This window comes from Hyposmocoma kahamanoa, unplaced genomic scaffold, assembly GCF_003589595.1.
Source record: "Hyposmocoma kahamanoa isolate Upper Pololo Valley unplaced genomic scaffold, ASM358959v1 182, whole genome shotgun sequence".
In the NCBI taxonomy this organism is placed as follows: Eukaryota; Metazoa; Arthropoda; class Insecta; order Lepidoptera; family Cosmopterigidae; genus Hyposmocoma; species Hyposmocoma kahamanoa.
Genome location: NW_020653713.1, coordinates 145,154 through 164,899, shown reverse-complemented (window position 1 = coordinate 164,899; position 19,746 = coordinate 145,154). Strand labels below are relative to the sequence as shown.

The following is a 19,746-nucleotide window of genomic DNA, read 5'->3' as shown; positions in this document are numbered from 1 at the left end:
TGACCTCTGGATTCTTTCCTTCGTTAGATGTTTCGTCATTTATTTCAATGTACTGTAACAATCTGTATGGGAAAAATACCAAGGAGAGAAGATAAATTTTGTTTTTGTTCTGGCATTCAGGAGATCTACCAAAAAAAATGTGTTACAAAAGGTGCTCGGCCAATAGTAGTCGATTGACATTGTGTAATCAGACAATTGCATGCTATTTAATATATGTGAAACATGTTTATACTAACACTGTCCCTTGTTACATCTCCTGTTATACCATGTTTTAAGCAAATAAACGTATGATAATAATATTATTATTGATAATATTACTATTTTCATTTATTTCCAAAATTAAATGGAAGTATTAAAGATTCACTTCAATCAGTCACTGGTATTAATTCTATACCAATGCATAAATACAAAAAAGCTTACACTATTTGGAATCTGTTTAAAAATTTCTCTATGAAAATATGAATCTTGAGATTGGAAATATAGGATTTATATTTCAAAGTTTTCTCTTTTTTATCTACTCTCAAATTACATTTTTTCTGTGCAAATTCACTTTTCGTAATATTTGAGTATTTGTAAACGCAAAACAATAAATTCATAATTTCATGTGACATTCCCGGATATTCCCATATAACCTAAAATATTCCCAAATGGAATATTGATCTACTTTAATAAAATGTTTGTATGTCGATAATGACTTTTCGATAGATTATGGTACGACACTAAAGAAATCCGCCATTTATTCGTTCAATTTTTGTTAAAGTATGCACGTTCATTCCGTAGTTAGGGCAGCTCCTTTCTTTTATTTTTTCCATCCTCTAAAGTTTCCATAGTTTAAGACAAAATGGTAGCGGACCAGAGACAAACATCGCTCATGCATTCGCGGATTAGCGCTTCGAAAGCGAATCAATTTTAACGATTCAGTTTAGGATCCTAAATTTAACTGCTTCGATGCTGCTTCATTATTGATTCGTTTTAGTAAAGTTCGTGGTACGGGCCCTGACAAAGTTGAGGCTTAGATGATGGAATCCATAGTGTAAGAGTTGAGAGTAATTTGTATAGTTTATGAGTATTCATGATAAAACTGCTTAGACTATGGAAACTATTCTTTTATTTTTTTTTCCATCCTTTAAGTAAAACTGACACTGGCATAAGCCTGCTGGCCGCTGTAAAAGAAATTATGACGTGCCATATAGTAATTAAAATCCTTCTCGTACAATAATCAAAACAGTACATGAAAATTGCTTTGGTTAGAACGTCTAAGAAAAAATCTACAATAAAATTGAAATAAAAAATAATAAGAAATAGATAAACTCATTGTAACGAAACTAGAATTAAACTTGAAGCAGCATTAACGATGTTTAATTGAGCTACGTATTTTCAATGCAGTGTTATAGGAATGACAACGACGGGGTGAGCGATGAGCTAAGACGCAAATAGCCGAAGCTGCCCATGGCACCGAACAGCCTACAGTCGCAGCGTCAGCAACTATCCCTGCACCACCAACCCTGCGGCGAGGTCACGTCGCCACTTAGGCACGATGACAATAAAGCCATGGCTGCGGCTGCTTTGCTTAGGGATGAGACACGGCAAGTGTCGGCACCGCTATATTGGCAAAATCCTAAGGACGATGCACATCAGAGGCCAATACCGACCACCGTAGTGGTTGGCGCCAGTCCAAGCGTATTGCCCACCAACAACTACACCGTCATTAACAGCGAGGAATGCGCAGCTGACTCGAACAAGAGTATCAAGTTTAAGAAAAGACCTATTCCACCTTGCCCCTGCCCTGACGATATGACGGCCTATGTGAAAATGAACCGGAAAGAAGGTGTAAATAATAGGAGACGCTCAGAATTTAACATTGATGATGATAACCTGGACGTCAAGGACATGAAAGGGTACTGCCGGTCGATTAGGTCCAAGCTCAACGAAGTGTTCTACAGGACTCCCGGGCCATTGCAGCAAAATCTGCGCGCGCGGCTCCTAGCTCAGCAGGTCTGGTTCGAACTACAATGCAAATTATTTCTACCGACACCCGTCATAACCAAAAGCACCTTTATCGAAGTCCTCCAAACGTTTGAAAATATAAGAGATTACTCGGCCACCAAAGAAAGAAGTATATGGAAACAGGTAGGGCAATTCCTCGCCTCCCATATTGCATTCGATTGCGTACCACGTAGTCCACGTACTTTCGCAAGCATTTTTTCATTTTATCATTTACATCATTCGTTCTGAATTGCAGGCAGAATAATACTGTAAATTTAATCAAAATATTGTGTAACAGTCGGGATTGCTAGCAGTGTAAGTCGAACGATAGTTACTGACAAAGGCTCGTTTATTAAGCCCATAGTCGCTCGAGTTCATCAAGTACGTACTTATATAGATTTGAAGACTTTCGTGGTTATTCACTAAATGATTGTCACTAATATCATGTTTCTTACCACGGAACCGTTCCGAAATATCGGGAAAATAAAAAGAAGTTACACCGTGGTAAGTACGTACTTGTAGATACGAGTATACAAATCATATGTAAACGCACCAAAGATCTATTTTGGACTTGACATCATTGACTTACAAATAAATGGACGACGGGTCTAATATAAAAACCACGAAAAAAATGTCCCAAATCAATCTATTTAAGCGTAGTGACTTGTAAAGGAATATGAAAAAGCTAAAACGTTGAATTTAAATTGTAATGTCATCGCAGTACTATCTAATTTTGCTTACTTCGCTGTCAGTCGAACAAACGAAGACTAAAGCGTGAATGACGCTCTGTATACGATTTTAACGCCCTATAAGTTCGGATACTTTTTAGCGCGGACCCGACGTCCATATAATTGTAAGTCAATGCTTGACATAATTAATATACATACAGCTGTAGGAGTTTTTGTCACTTTAAACTGTGTATGAAAGTGTGTTTACACTGTTTATTAAATTCAGTCAATTTCAGAAAGTTTGATTAAACTGAAAACCATTCATATATTAAGCGGAGACCCCAAAGTTTCATTTATAAAATCCGTCGTCATATTTCGAGCCTCATTACAGTACAGTACAATACTTAGTACTCGCTAAAGTTGCGTAAAAGACGCAGACGCAGACGCGGACAGCTTCCACATCTACTTCAGAAGACAATCAGAAGTTTGATTTGATTTAGATTTCCATGTTTAGACAAAAAAATACATAAAAATGGCTATAAAAAATAGCCGGGAGAGGCGCTTCGATTTTTTTATGGCCCTTGCCATGGCGTTCGCAGGACATGACAGCGACAGTGGGGCAAGGCACGGGGCCGCCGTTCTCGGTGTTTTGGGGCCATGCGCCGCGACCTCGCCTCTGCGCGTGCCCCGACACGCCATGTCGTTGCGCACGCACGCGCGCAATGCCACAAGATTTCAGCTTGCCTAGAGGTGAATCAAACTTATGCCATAAGCTAATCAAATCCCTTCTCCGCATTCATGAAGTTCGGCTGTTAAATATGTATATAATGGAAATATCGGCCTCGTCTTGACAACACTTTGTGTTTCAAATATAATACCCCATATCTTTGTAAACGCATACGATGGCGCAGTGGTGGACAATTATGTGTGAGATGGCCCTGCCTACGGCCAGGGAATCCAGTGTAAACGAGATGTCGCCTTCTCCCGATCAGCAATGCTACGTTAATGAACACAATCTGTGCCGCGTCCGAGACCGCCTTTCCTAAAAACCGTGTTCTCTAATGTACAATGGCTCGTCGTCGACATCTTCGATATTTATCTGTGTTCAGATTTAAGCGCAAATAATATATAACAGTAAATGTAGTAACAATAATAAATTATTTGTTCAGGTATTACAAAAATAGTACATTTTGAGTACCCATTAGCACACATACTAATAAACTTTAGACATGCTTACCTATTTAGAATAAATTACATGATACAAAAGAAATGAACTGAAATGAATGACCTAAACTAAGCAATACCATAAATGGGTAATTATCATTTACGATTCGCACCCCAGTGGACAGGCAGCCAGTATTTAAAACTGGAGCTGTCAAAATAAGCGTCACATACTGCTCTCAGGATTGCATTGTCAGATGCAAGCAGTCTTTTCCAAAAAGAGGCCACACTTGCTCGTAACATGGCGAAAAAGTCCGGAATGCGAGACTAAGCAAAATATGCTCGACGCACTGCTAAATCTAGGCAGTTTCACTGGGATTCGGAACGCGTCGTTGTATTGAATCCTGATAGTAAAGTAAAATGTCCTAGGCAAACTGGTTACTACATTTCGCAAGCCTGCACGCATTCTTGCTTATTCTTACATAGAAGGCACGCCGCTCTCGTTCAATATCTAAATCATCACGAAGGTCATCGTCGAACATGGCCTAAGTATTTAAACTGTTGCAATCTCCTTACCAGTGATCCGTTCAGGAAAAGATCCGGAACCTTCTCCGGATCTCCCGGCTCTGAAGACCATCATTTCGGTCTTTGTGGCATTGTATTCAACCTATGAGCCCTAGAGTAGCGCTCACAGATTTAAACCAGCTGTCTCAGGCATCCAAACGAAGGACTGGGAAGTATCATGTCGTCAGCGTAGCTGAAGGTGTTTACACACACCTCACCCACACGACATGTGACATTGGCACCCCTCAGCTCCTCGATCAACCCGTTGACGTAAAGGCTGAAGAGGCCCGGAGAAGTTAGCCCTCCCTGACGAACGCCGCAATCTAGCTATATCCGTCGTGTCACCCCAAAGTACACATAACATTTTTGTATATCATGAGACAAAAAATAAAATATTTTTTTTATATGGACAAATATTATCCATATAAAAAAAGGAAATATTTTTGTTTTCTCTGGATACAATCAATTTTTTAAAGAAATCATACAAGAATAAAAGTTGTCAGGGATGTCCTTTACATTTATCGTATTAAAAAAATCAGGTCTGTACAAGTTATTCCTACTATGTCCACGAATTATCAGTTTGGGCCTACTGTACATCCGTTAGCTGCGAATGGCGCGTGTATCCCCGACAGTGTTTGCCAGGGCCCCTGAATTGAAATTACGTTTAGTTACTTGAAGTTACATTTTTGCTGCAAAAGTTGTGTTTTGTACAGGTTTATGCAATAAAAATGAAATATTTGTAGGGACACATCGTAATAAACGTAACGTCAGCACGTTACGTTTTCAACCCTCAGTCAGTCATCATCGGTCGCGCGCCCGGTCCGAACGAGTCCATATTCCTCGCCATAAGTAGTTCTGCGTATATCTGTGTAAATCTTCTAAGTATTTTGTACCGTATTCTATTTGGCAGTGAACAATAAAAGTGTGACAAGTAAATTATAATGGAGTTTTGACTTTGTTTGGAATTCCCGTTGTGAGCACAAATTCGGGTGGTTAATAGGACCACCCAGAACAGTTCCTAAAGTGGTGACCCCGAACGTTTAAAAAGAAATCGCGCACGTGACGGAGAGAAGACTCCTTTATGTTGCACGGCTGCAACGTACAGCTTAGAAACATTTCAGAGGAGTACAAAAAGTTTTTGGACAAATCAACCTCGACTGTGTTTCATTACAACGGAAGCAGTTTTAACACCGCAAAAGTTGAGCGACGACGCAAAATTCGATCTAGTTGATTCAAAATTAAATAAACACGCAATCGACGAGCTCTCAGAAATTCTAGAATCACCACCTGCTAGACACAAATTTACAGCATTAAAAGACAAATTATTAGCAAAGTACCAAGATAGCAACACGCGACAAATCGAAAAACTATTGAACGAGATGGAATTAGGTGACCAAAAACCCTCACAGCTACTTTACCGCATGAAGGACCTGTCACGAAACAAATTTACATGAGATACCTTGAGTGTTCTATGGCAAAGCCACCTGCCAACGACCTTCCGAGTCGTACTTGCTGTGCAGGCACAAAAAATTTAGACCAGCTAGAACAAGTAGCAGATAAAGTAGGAGAAGCAATGCGTTTAAATCAGGTTGCAGAAGTGCACCAACCCAACCGAGTACAAGTGCTACAACCAGCGACGTAGCTTATATGGTTGCCGAAATAGCAAAGTTGTCAGCGGAAGTGCAACACCTCAAACGTAGCAGATCCAGAAACCGTAATTTCGGTAGGCGAAACCGTTCAACGTCTCGAAGAAGATATCGTACCCCGTCGACGCAACGACGACGCCGTACTACGCCGTACGAGGTTGCTGCAGCCTCTCCAGATTGGTTATGCTATTATCATTACAAATTCCGTAATAGAGCACAGAAGTGCGAGCAGCCCTGCGCCTGGAAAGACAAGGCGGAAAACTAGGTCGCACGGACCGAGTTGTGGCGGCAGCCGGTTCCGTGTTATCTAATCACCGTCTTTGCATCACAGATCGTACCAGTGGACTTCGTTTTTTAATAGATACGGGTGCCAACGTATCAGTGCTGCCGGTAGTTAAAAAGTGGAAAGTGAATTGCGAATCAGACTATATAAACTATTTGCGCAAACAAAACGAAAATTTACGTAGACAATTTCGTTGGAACTTTATCGTAGCCGATGTAACACAACCAATTTTGGGTGCAGACTTCCTAGCGTACTACAAATTGTTAGTAGACCTGAGCAGACGTCGACTGGTAGACCAGGTAACTGAATTAAATGCATCCGCTTTTGTAGTAAAATATAGCAAACCTTCTGTAAAGTCGATTAATGATGATCATCCGTTTCACGACTTATCTAAGTTTTTGGACATCACTAAACCGATGTCATTCAAGGAATCACCTACGCGCAATGTTAAGCATTACATCGAAACGTCAGGAGCACCGGTAGATGCACGTGCCCGACCTTTACCACCTGACAGGTACAAAAAAAGAGAAAGAGGAATTTCGTACAATGCAGGAACTAGGAATTTATAGACCATCTAAAAGTGCATGGTTCACTCCCATCGACCCCTTTAGTGCTGTCGAGAAAATTCGTAAAGCGTTACAAAATCTTATACAGTCAACAAGTCGCATAACAGTAATACAACATTTTTACAACAAAAGACTGCGATTTTGTTTTTGTAAGAGTAGACACAGTTCGTAAACCCTTAAAACTACCATACAATGGTCCATATCGTGTATTTGAAAGAGGTACAAAAGTTTATCTAATGCGATTGCCCTATAGGCAGGCTCAAGTTTCGATAAACAGATTTAATCCCACCTACGTGTTATTAGAAAATGAACAGCACAATATTACACCAGAACGTCACTACATACCACGGTTGGTACGAGAAGCCATCGAGATCACGAAGTACAAAACATTTAACCGTGATGATGGTTTTAAACTGTCCAGTGCATGGAATCCGGTCCTTAGTGCGTGCAGTAATAAAAACAAAAACACCTGGAGTTCAGTTTCGCGTGTGGATACAGTGAGTGTGGTTTGTGTGAAAAAAGTGAGTGACAATGGTAACACCACAACAAATCGCGATGAAGGTAGTCGTCGACAGCGCAAGAGGGTATTCAGATATGTCTGCTCTTAAAGCTGTCATCTGCCGCTGTCCAGTCAACCCGTGACCATGGAGCGTGCAACCGTTCCGAAACCGTGGTAAGAAACCTGATATTAGTGATAATCATTTAGTGAATAACCACGAAAGTCTAAAAATCTATATAGATAGGATTAAATTAGACAATAGGTAACAGTAGACAATAAGTTAGGTACTACGACACGTATTCTGAACAAAAATTCTGTACCAATTTGTTACCAACTGTACTTAATTCTTCTAGCATGCAATTTAGGATAATAATTAGATCAGTAGAGTAAAATGTAGCAAAAGCGCAATGTTGCACATGAAGTTGTGAAATTTCTCATGTATCTAGGTTTTAACATCGTAAGCAGAATCTTGTAGCAAATCTTACTGAATACGAAAGATCATTATTAATCTTCTATTCATCGAGTACATACAGTTATCTCGTATATATTTTTACAATGGGTAAAACAAAAGAGCAAAACCGAACATGTCATTATTGCTCAAAATGGAGCAAATGAGCTACTGCTCATATCTAATACCAAAAAAAAATTAGAGATTTTCTCAGTAATCACAATAGTTATCATTACTTTGATTCTATTGGGTTGTGTACTTACCATATTTAAACGTTGTGGAAGAAAAGCTAAGAAAAAGTTAATTAAACATTTAGTAGCATCTATCAGGACAGCAGCAGGACAGGCCCGACAAACGATCGCGGCCCAAACAGTCCCCCAACTCAAGTGCACTATTAGTAGGTAGTGAAGTGTAAAAGTGTTTCATGGTATTTACTAATAAGTGTATTTTAAGTAAATGTAAGTTTTGTTAAGTGTATAAGTGTACCTATGAGGAGGAATATTGTAGGGACACATGTGCTGACGTTACGTTTTCAGCCCTCCGCGTGTGCTCGGTCAGTCATCATCTGTCGCGCGCCCGATCCGAACGATTCCAGCGATATTCCTCGCCATAAGTAGTTCTGCGTAAATCTGTGTAAATCTTCTAAGTATTTTGTACCGTATACTATTTGGCAGTGAACAATAAAAATGTGACAACCAAATTATAATGGAGTTTTGACTTTGTTTGGAATCCCCGTAGTGAGCACGTTAAATCCGGGTGGTTTATAGGACCTGACATATTCAGGTACACAACTTCTGTGGTAGTGCTTTTCGACAGCTAAAAATTGAAATAGTACTTACATGTGAAATGTACCATTCTGTGAGTTTTCGTTTTTAGATGTGTTACATCCGGGCACTGCGCGCCTCATCATGACTAATTAATGTAAAATTAACACTATTTCACACTTTGAAACCCAATATTTTTCAAAAATAAATGAAATTTGTTTCGTTCTCAACTGACACTAGGTTCATACAGGCTCATAGCACGTAATGAAATGGTTTCGTCTACCCGTCTCGCTCTAACATACGCGTATACTAACGCTCTTTCACTTGCATATGCCAATCTTTGGGTACCTGTACATTAATACTAAATCTATGGTTTTTTGGCGGTAAAGATTTCCTCTTCCGGAAACGTACTCAAATAATCTGGATAAAGTGTCATCGTCCGTATGTGGAATTTTATTTTGCACAAACGCAAGCACTTCATTTATTACTATATTACACAAATTACACTTCACAATATTCGAACTATTAAACTCAACTTAAACTGGCGCAGAGTCGAAGCGTCGCGACGCGTTATGTTTTTCACCTATAGCATATTTATCTCTATTTTCCCATTACTAAGGTACCAATTTGTGTTATGCAAATATGGAGTCGCGCGTCGACGCACGTCGACGCTTGGTTGTAATAGAGCGGCTTCGCGTGTCGACGCGCGTCGCCGAGCGTTACTTGGGCGCAGTGAGGCGTCAGACGCTGACCACACTGTGATCCGGGTGCACTGTTGTCGCTCGTCGACGTCTGTCGCCAGACGTTGTAGTTGAAAAACAGGACTCGACGGCGACGCGACGATTCGACTCTGCGCCAGTGTGAGTTGAGCCTTAGAAGCCATAATTCTCGTTTATGTCCCTCAACGGTGGTCGACCGACCTTGCAAACGTACAGTCGATCGTGTTACCGATCTGTACGCGGATTGTGGACGGAATATAACATAATAATAATAAATTTATAGTACATGTCTTCATAGTACATCTATAGTATATCTTCGTTTTTTCTTCTTATAAGTAAGTCACGCGTAGTAGTGGCACATTATACAGCTTGGCAAAAAAGAGTATGACGCGGTGAAAACTGGAACTAAAAAAAGATATTTGTGGCAACACTATTAAAAATGTCAGTGGTGTCAAATAACCAGTAGCTTTTGTGTTATTGCTGTATGCGCTGAGTAATTTTATACGAAGCTCTGTAAATTCTCGTGCGGTTGTTGCTTGTTTTGTTATTTAAAATGAACAAAACGATTCGTAGTAGTGGTAGAACAGTGATATACCAAGTTTTTTTACGATGTTTGGCTGAATCTCAAGCGGGACAAATTTTGTCTGAAATTAACAATGTTTATCAGAGAACAGCCGATATGACAGGTATTTATGCAAATTATTCAATTATTATTACGTTCTACATGTCGAATTATGCACTTTGCACTACTTATAATATACAATTAACGAGTTTTTGTGTTTAGTTGACAAAATAGTAACTAAGGTTATGTTTACGTATCATTTATAAGTTGAATTAATATTTTTGATTCTTTCAAGACTTAAAATTCAAATAAATTGGTGTTTTTGTATATTTGTGTAAGTTTGGTATTTATTTTAGGTAAATCTGTCAATACCATAAGAAAAATTGTTGAAGAAGGTGAAAAAAATAATGGCGTGTTTTCTACACCTGGTAAACATAGGAAAGTTCGACCAAAGAAAGATCTCGATGATTTTGACCTTTGCGCAATTAGACAAAAGGTTCATTTCTTCTACACGGTAAAAAAACAGGCATGTATTATATTTTATATTAATGCCACTTTCTTCAATAAAAAAACAGTATTATGTAATAAATAAAAACTTTTTATTTTTTTTCTCAGGTACTACACTACGAAATTTATTACCTGTAGTTAAAGAAGATTTGGGATTTAATGGAAGCCGTGAACATCTAAGAAAGATATTACATTCTCTGGGTTTCTCTTACAAAAAATGTAAAACAGACAGATAGGCACTAATGGAGAAGCCTAATATAGCAGCAAAGAGGGAACAATATTTAAAAATTATAATGCATAATAGAAATTTGCCTCAAGAACTCCAAAAACATATTATTTTTTTGGATGAAAGCTACGTACACTCATCTTACAAGCTTAAAAAATGTTGGCAATCAATTGAAGTTAGTGGAGTGCGACACAATATATTTAAATGCACTATTAATTTTTAGTGGCACAAACAATAATGAAGATTCTCTCTGAAATGAATAGAGCAAATTTCACTAAGTGGGTTACCGAGAAATTAATTCCCAATTTGACAGAGCCTTCCATTATTGTTATGGACAACAGTCATCAATAAGGCCCCAACCAGTGCAACAAAAGTTGCTGATGTAAAGCTGTGGTTGCTACAAAACAATATACAATTTGATGAAATGATGCGTAAACCTGAATTGTTAATGCTTGTAAAACGCCACAAACCAGAGGCCCTTTATGAAATTGACCAAATATTTAGGGATCATGGTCACACTGTAGTACGGCTGCCTCCATATCATTGTGACCTCAATCCTATTGAATTGATATGGGGAATTGCAAAACATAAAATTGCCTCTGTCAATGTAGGGTCCATTGACATAAAGGTAGGGATCTAGTTCATAATTCGTTTTTCTTAATGTTATTAAGTTGAACTCATAATCAATAATATTTTTATTCCGACAGATGGCAGCTGAACAAGCATTCCAAGCGATTACTGCCGAAGATTGGAAAAATTCATGCCAACATGTTATTAAAATTGAAAAAGAGTATTATGAGAGGGGTATGACTATGTATGACGACATTGAAAAATTGGTTATTAACGTCAGAGATGAGAGCAGTAGCGAGACCACTTCAGATTCTTGTGATTCAGATGAGTTTGTTGTTGCCGGAACGTCTAGCCAAGATACAATAGAGTTTTCTAGGGTGGAATATCTCGATGAAAGTGTTTCGGAATCTGATTGATTTAAAATTTTATAACTTTACGCGAATGTTAGACATCGAAGACGACCAACAGCTCATTCCGCCCCGTGACCATGAAGGAATCAGTCTTCGAAACGTCGGGAGTAAAATGAATCTAAAAACCCGCGATATTATCCGAAAATTAAATATATTAAAAAATTTTAAATTGTTATTTTGTTTTATTCGAATAAATTGTACAAACAATAAATGGTTCATTTTCTCTTCTATCCTATTTATTTTATTATAATTATTAAACCTGCTCGAATGTCCCTTAGTAAGAAGGAAAAAGGTCATTTAAATTATAAAAACAAATAATTCTGTGAGTGATCGTATTATGTTGCTATATTATATTATGTTGTTACTGTGGGTGGATCGAGTCTGATGGTAATTGAAAATTAACTCTAAGGGCGCGTTTATTTGACGCGAATATGTCGCCGCCGCGCGGCCGTGACGCGGTGACGGAGTTCACGTGTTTAGAGACCGAACTGTTATATTTGTTATAATATACGCTTTATTTATTTAGAATTTACATGTTAAATTCAGAGTTTTCAAGAAACAAAAACTTCACCACATTACTGCTTGCCGACTTGGGCTCGTCCAGTTACTAAAATTATGCGAAGTTTAACTACAAATAAACAAGTTGTTATTGCATTATTACTTATACAAATAATGCAAAGAAGAAAAAAAAGAGGTGAGATGATTTTGGGTTCATCCCATTTTGGAAATAAGAGAAGAGTTTGGAGAATTTCATACGAGGCTGGCTTAGCTTTCGCCCACTTGGCGACCGCGTGGACAACGTGCGGTTGTATTATTCCGAGAAATTTAAATGTTGTTGCCTACCAAGAAAGTTTTCGGGTCGTGTGTCTGGGCGCTAAAAGCCTTTAACAATAAACAAAAATAACAAGTATCTAAACATTTTTCGTCGTAGTATATCGGGTTGCCACATATTTGATCTAGGCGCCCTCATTAAATCCATACTCTTTTTTGCCAAGCTGTATGTTGATTTCGAACAGCATATGCGCGTAAGCCGGTTGCTTGTATAACTTTTTATTAATATTAATTGTGTTATACCTTCATTATATTTTTTTTTCGTACATTGAATAATTACATTGAATAAAATTGTTATTTTACATATTCCATTGTTGAGGAGTTGCAACACTCATACAAATTTGTTTAGGTTTAACAGTGTAAATTAAAACCGTGTTAATGTTTTTGTGATTATTAAATAAAAAAAATACAACTGTAATTAAAAATTAATAAAAAATGTACCTTTCTGCCTGTGCCTACTTAAAAATATGACTTATTCTCATGCACCTCCAGTTTTGCTAGTTAATTTTAAGTGTTTATATTTGAAGATTAGAAGAAGTTTAGAAGTTCCTTCTCAATATCTTTAAGAAGTAAAAACAAATTGCCTATATTATTTGCAGTCAGCAGTAGGTATGTTTGCAGATTCTGTGAAAGTGCTGAAATCCAAAGTACCGGGTTCATACACAGATTGAAAAAAAGATGCAAATAAGGAACATATTTCAATAGGTTCGTTAGCGATATAAGTATTAATTGTCATGGTATTAGTATAGGAGCTTTTATATGTCTTTGTACTTGATACATAATTCCAAAAATTCTTAATATTATTAGTTATTTTATATTCTAAGTTGGACATATATTTTTTAAACGTGACTGTAGCTGCAACTCTGAATATATTACGATATAGTGAAAACAATGCATAAAGGTCTTTACATTGTATGTTACGTTTATGTGCGATCCACGCCTTGTGCTTGAGTTTGTATAAATTAATTAAATCAAAAGTAATCCACTCTGATTTCAAAACTTTTTTCGGTACCTACGAATTCATCAAAGATTCCATACATGTATGTATCTGTAAAAAATATCCACAGCTGAGTCTACACTTTCATACTCTAGATAAAATCTTTTTATTAATTAAACTATAGTATGCCCTTTCAAATAAATACTTAGTACGGGGTGACGTCTGTAAGCTCGTGTCAGAGCATATCACTAAGCAACTAAGGATAGCTGGATGATGTTGATGTAACGGTAGTAAAGGGCTAACATCACTATTTATTAAAATATTGTCATTGCAGAGCAAAAGGTCCAGAATTCTATAGTTAGTATTTAAAAATCTATTTATATTGTTTTGAGTCTTAGTATGACATAGCATTTAAGAGAGGAGTTGCTATACTTGTAATACTACTGGTTATAGGCTCAAGGTGAGAGCTATTAGACCGTTGTTCCCAACAAATACCCTGAAGACTTCAATCGAAGTCTCCGACGACACAAACGACAGAAGGCGCCAACTTGTCACACAAGTCACAAAGGTTGTCAAAATAATCGACATATATCGCATTTGCAGAGCTTGGAGGTACCTATATATGTTGCTACTATTAATAACTGATCAATAGGTGGGTGATGCGCACCCGCCAACGGCGGCGGGGAGCGGACCAGGAGCAGCGTGGGCGGCGTGGCTGCGGCCTCGGCCGCGCAGCGCAACCGTCACAGCCACCAACTCGACCCCCGGTACTGACTCGCACTGCACCGCGGACACATAGGTTTCGATGCACGGCGATTAAACAGCCACCACCACTTAACTTCGATGTGGTGTTAAGATCCCTATCGCGTCTAAAAACATTATACCTATCATCTATAAATTCACTGTTCAAAATGTTCAGACTCAAATTAGTCTCCGTTAAAATAATAATTTCATAATAATATAAATATAAAAACAACTCATTGAGTTTTGTTCTGAGCCCGTTGCAATTTTGATAGTAAAACGATAAATTACTCCACATAATGTGTACACAAAAACAATATCAATGTGTTTAGCAAGTGGATAATACCCATAATTACGTTCAGTTGATTTCGACGGACGGGACGGACGTGTGGCGAATAGCTCACATATTTTTGGTTTATTTGTTTGTTTCACCCGTTGCCAACTTCTAAGTGCGGTTCTGCAAATTATTTACTCTCGGACCCTCTCGTTTCGTCTTCTGTGGAGGTCGCTTTATGGTGGGCGCCATCTTGAGTCTGTCGCGACTGCCCTAGTTACAATTGCGTGAGTGTTGCCTGCTGGCGAGTTGTTGGCTGTTGAGAGTCGGACCCTCTCTTATTATCTTGCGCTGAAGACCATTGAGCGGCGCCGCCATATTGGACTGTGCTCGTCTGTTTCACTCGCGCCTGTTGGGAACGGCGAACCATCGCGACGCGGCCGTTCTACCATCATTGCGTGACATCAACTTTCCACTCTGCCTGGGCGCTGCTGTCGTGTGCCGTTTTGGAGGAACTAGTGTGGCCGCTTTTTGGAGTTTTGCGTGAGTCTCTTGAATTTGTTGCGCTGTGTTGGATTTGAGCCTGCGGTGCGAAAACGCGAGTCCACCGTGTGTGCCGGTCGACCACGGAGTTTGGAACTGCCGCCGTGGCGAAAAACTCGCTACAAGCTACATTCGGTGACGTAGTACAGACGCTACATGTTGAAAGACGTCACGCGGCTACGCCGCTACGCTGCTACGACCGTTCTTCAATAGACACGGTTGACCAGCGACGCGCGTCACCTGCCCGGTTGGACTCTACGTTCGTCTTTCAACTTTGTGTGCTACATATATTATCCACGGCCGATTTCCTGTGCTTTCTGTACACTATGCTCAAGGTGCAGCGCTCACCGCCGAGTACGCCGAGCAATACCATGGGTGAAAGTAATAAATTTGCGGTGTTTGTTAGCACGAACCCGCGAAATAAATTCACCACTTCTATGGCCGGGGAGTCAGAACGTGAGCAATTGTCACCCATTTTGGCGGCCATTGAGGGCCTTCGTAAGGACATGAATGAACGATTCAATGCGCAGCAAGAGAGTTTCGATCAGTTCAGGATGGCTCTGTCGCAACTTCGTACCGAAGTTACTGATATAAACAACTATTTCGAAATGAATTTGATGAAAAATAAAACACAATTAATTTTTTCGCTGGAACAGGTGGCAATTAACACAGACCTTCACCAGAAATTAAAAAAGTTGGAGGCCGATAACTCTCCATTACAGAATATTGTGTCGGACCTCACTACGAGGGTAGCCCAAATGGAGCAGCACTCCAGAGACTGCAATATTGAAGTGCAGTGCGTTCCAGAGAGTAGAAGTGAGAAATTACACACTATATTAAATCTACTTTTACGCACCGTGTCTTGTGAGCTTCCTGACATGAGCATCCGCGGTATACATCGTGTGGCTAAACTTAAGCCCGATTCTGTACGTCCCCGCAGCATTGTGGTCAAGATGGCGACACCCCAGCCTCGAAACACTGTCCTAGCGGCAGTTATTAAATTCAATAAATCGTAAAGTCGAACCGAGGATAATATAAATGCGCTCCACCTTGGCTTTGTGAAAAACAAGCAACCAATATATGTGTCGGAACATCTCACCCTAGCTAATAAGCAGCTGCACGCCGCTGCCAGAACTACTGCTAAAGAGAAAGGCTACCAATATGTTTGGACTCGCAACAGTCGCATCTTCATACGCAAAACGAATGAAAGTCCATCCATTTTAGTTAAAAGCGTAGATTTCCTGAGAACCTTAACTTAGATTTTTTTCCATTGTTTTATTTATTATATAATAATTCAGCATGCTTTTATTACATAAATTATTCAAAATTCAATCTTAATTTGTGTTACCAAAATGTTAGAGGCCTCAGAACCAAAACAGAGAATTTGTATTTATCTGTGCTGTCAAATAACTACGACATTTTGGTGTTGACCGAATCATGGCTTAATGAGACTGTCTTTGATTGGGAGTGTTTTGATGACAGATATGACATTTTCAGAAGAGATAGGTATACTACACATAGTAAAAAAAAAAGATGGTGGCGGTATCATTGTAGCCGTGCTTAAAAAATATAAAGCTCTGCGTAAGATCAGGTGGGAATCGCATACTGAGGACATATGGGTCTTTTTGAAAATATCAAACAAAAATATCGCTATTTGTGCTGCCTATGTGCCTCCTCCGCCACTGTTGACTTCGTTAGATTCGTTACTCAATAATATCTCAGATGTCATTCACAACAAGTTGCCTCGTGACACATCTACTCTTGTTTTGGGAGATTTTAATCTTGGTGAGATTTCATGGTCCAGGGACACTGTCGTTAATAGCACTTCACTCGTGTCGTTATCATCGGGCTCCACTATTAGTAACATATTTATTGATTCGTTGGCTTACAATAACCTTTTTCAATGTAACCCGGTACACAATATTGGAAATAGGATTTTGGACCTTGTGTTGTCTAACGGGCTGATAGTATTGTTGTGAGCGAGGCCGATCAGCCCCTTGTGCCTGTTGATCCTTTTCATCCACCTTTACTTACATGTTGGCGAATGACATCGCCCACAAAAAATATAAAACCTAAACGATCATCATACTTGAACTTTCTGGCATGTGACTATAATGCCATACGTAACGAGCTCTTGAGTGTGGATTGGTCTGAGTTGCACCTCTGGAACGGATGTCGATGAAATGGTTGATAAGTTCTACAACATAATTTTTCAAGTAATCAGGAAACACACTCCATCCAGCTATACCCGTGACAGTAGGTACCCTGTATGGTACTCTAGACCATTGATTAAAGCATTAAAGGAAAAAGCTAAATATCACAGTAAATTAAAAAAATATAACAACCCTTTGGACCAGGTCACTTTCAGCATGCTGAGAGGGAGGTGTGATAATATGATAAAAGATTGTTACAAAACATTTAAAAATAAGGCGTTATATCATCTGAAGCTAAATCCGAAATACTTCTGGAAATTTTCTAAAGGCCGTAAATCTAATGTGTCCACCATACCCCATGAAATGTTTTTGGGTAATTCCTCTGGCACGGGTGGTCAAAGCATATGTAATATTTTCTTGAAGCACTTTCAATCCATTTACAATACTTATAATCAGCCAATCATTCTGAGCAAGTTAAAGATCAACGCGTATCGGCATAGTTATCCTCTTAGCGACGTTGTCGTCACTGAGGACGAGGTGCTTAGGTGTCTTAAATGTCTTGAGTATAGCAAGGGGCCTAGACACGATCTGATTCCGCAACATTTCCTTAAAAACTGTGCCGAAGTCTTGTACAAACCACTTAGTATGATTTATAATAAATCATTGCAACTTGGTATTTTCCCATCTAAATGGAAAATTACACATAGCACTCCTATTCATAAATCAGGTTACTCGGAGGACATTGCCAACTACAGACCAATATCTATACTATCAGCGGCTGGTAAAACTTAGAATCGCTGACACAAAATAAAATTTATTCACATGTCAGGCACTTAATCAACACCAACCAACACGGGTTCTTGCCCCAAAAATCAACTTCCACAAATCTAGTAGAATATGTATCTGATTTGTCAGATGTTTTAGTTGGGGGTGGTGAGGTACATTCAATATACACAGACTTTAAAAAGGCGTTTGATCTCGTGCGCCATGATATTCTCCTGTACAAGTTGGAACAGATGGGTATTCATGGATCGTTGCTAAGACGGTGTGAGTCTTATCTGCGGAATAGATCACAGTTAGTCGCTGTTTGTGGCTTTAGGTCGGAATTGGCATTGGTGCCATCCGGTGTAACCCAGGGTTCTCACATAGGACCCCTATTTTTTCTTATGTTCGCCAATAATATTGCTTTCTCATTAACTTCCAAATTTAAAATGTACGCTGATGACCTGAAGATATACAAAGCTGTTAATTCGCTTGTGGACGCGCAATTACTTCAAGATGATCTTAACAGAGTCCATCAGTGGTGTCGCGATAACTATATGGTCCTAAATATTAATAAATGCTACCACATTAAGTTCACCAGGCGCCGGAGGCCTTTAGCTGTGACTTATTTTATAGACAATGTACCTTTAACAGAGGTCAGCAGTATTCGAGACTTGGGTGTCGTCATAGACGCTACACTAAGTTTTAATAAGCATATTGATTCAATCATTAGCAAAGCTTTTAGGCTAACCGGTTTTGTATCAAGACAAATGAAAAGTTTTAACGAGCCAACTGTATCTATTTTAATTTATAACAGTTTAATTCGCAGTATTTTAGAATATTGCTTTACTGTCTGGAACCCAAGTTACCAGGTTCATTCAAATAGAATTGAAAGTGTTCAGAAACGTTTCCTTTATCATTTAACATACAATGATTTTAAATGTAAATTGCTGTTCTCGTACGAATCTCGTCTCTCTCACTTTAACATGTTCCATTGCAAAAGCGCAAGCGCGTAAAGCTCACGATGTAATGTTTTTATTCAAAATTATTCATGATATTATAGCTGCACCTGACATCCTGCATCGTTTACGCTTCTTCGTCCCCCGTCCTAGCAGTCGCCTGCAAAATCGTAAAACATGTTCGCTCCCTATTTGTAGAACTAACCTCGGTCAACACTGTCCAATGTATCGCATGTGTTCTTCATATAATGTGATCCGCCTTGATTTCGATATTTTCTGGTTCTGTTGTTTCAGCTAGGAACTCAATTAGAAAATGTCTATTATGTTCACTTCACGACTGACTTTGTTGAGTTTTCTTAAAATACTTGAAATGTAGAGTTACACTTATTTAATATTTTGATACTTATACAGTTATTTTGGCCTGTTTTTTGCATGTTGTGTTCACATTAAGTAGGATACATTCTTATCATGTTACTATATAAATGAAATATTTGTAGTTTATGTCTGAATTGTATCCAGTTTTGTGAACCGAATAAAAAAAATTACGCTCTAATATACGAATACCAGCAATGTTACAAAAATTAATTAAAACATAAATTACGTTTTAGCAATGGGTAAAATATGAATTTAATATACCAGTGGCCCCTAAAACAAATATATAAATAGGAAAGTAGTGTATTTATGACAATAATTAAAAGAGAATAAGTACAGAATTCACTTAATTTTATCAACATCTAGTTCCGTTTCGATAAAAAGTACAGGCGAATTGTCTTCTTTCCTGGCCATAATCGCAGCGTTCCTAATCCAACAATACTTATAATTTTTAGCTATAAATTGATCTTTAGTTTGACGGAATAATATCTTCTTTTGTAATGTTAAATGTTCATTGACACAGATCTTTGTTGGAGTGCCCGGGAGTTGTAACATCTCTGTACTAATCCCACCTCTATGCTTGTAAGTGGCTGCG

At 38.6% G+C, this 19,746-nt stretch overlaps 1 protein-coding gene and 1 long non-coding RNA gene across 3 annotated transcripts; both read left to right on the top strand.

Moving 5' to 3' along the window:
- The first annotated feature begins 1,352 nt into the window (after positions 1–1,352).
- LOC113226186 lies at positions 1,353–3,660 on the top strand. 2 transcript variants are annotated; one of them, XM_026458723.1, is made up of 2 exons: positions 1,353–1,995; positions 3,254–3,660. In XM_026458723.1, exons 1-2 carry the CDS (start codon positions 1,450–1,452, stop codon positions 3,503–3,505), a joined length of 798 nt encoding a protein of 265 aa, XP_026314508.1. In that variant the 5' UTR covers positions 1,353–1,449; the 3' UTR covers positions 3,506–3,660. The 2 variants fall into 2 exon arrangements, with proteins under 2 accessions (XP_026314508.1, XP_026314507.1); XM_026458722.1 differs by having other exon boundaries at positions 1,353–2,130; positions 3,254–3,655.
- Positions 3,661–11,114: 7,454 nt separating this feature from the next.
- On the top strand, positions 11,115–11,350 carry LOC113226212. The gene is made up of 2 exons (XR_003310078.1): positions 11,115–11,227; positions 11,307–11,350. It is a non-coding gene; the product is annotated as an uncharacterized LOC113226212 (long non-coding RNA).
- Positions 11,351–19,746: the final 8,396 nt, after the last annotated feature.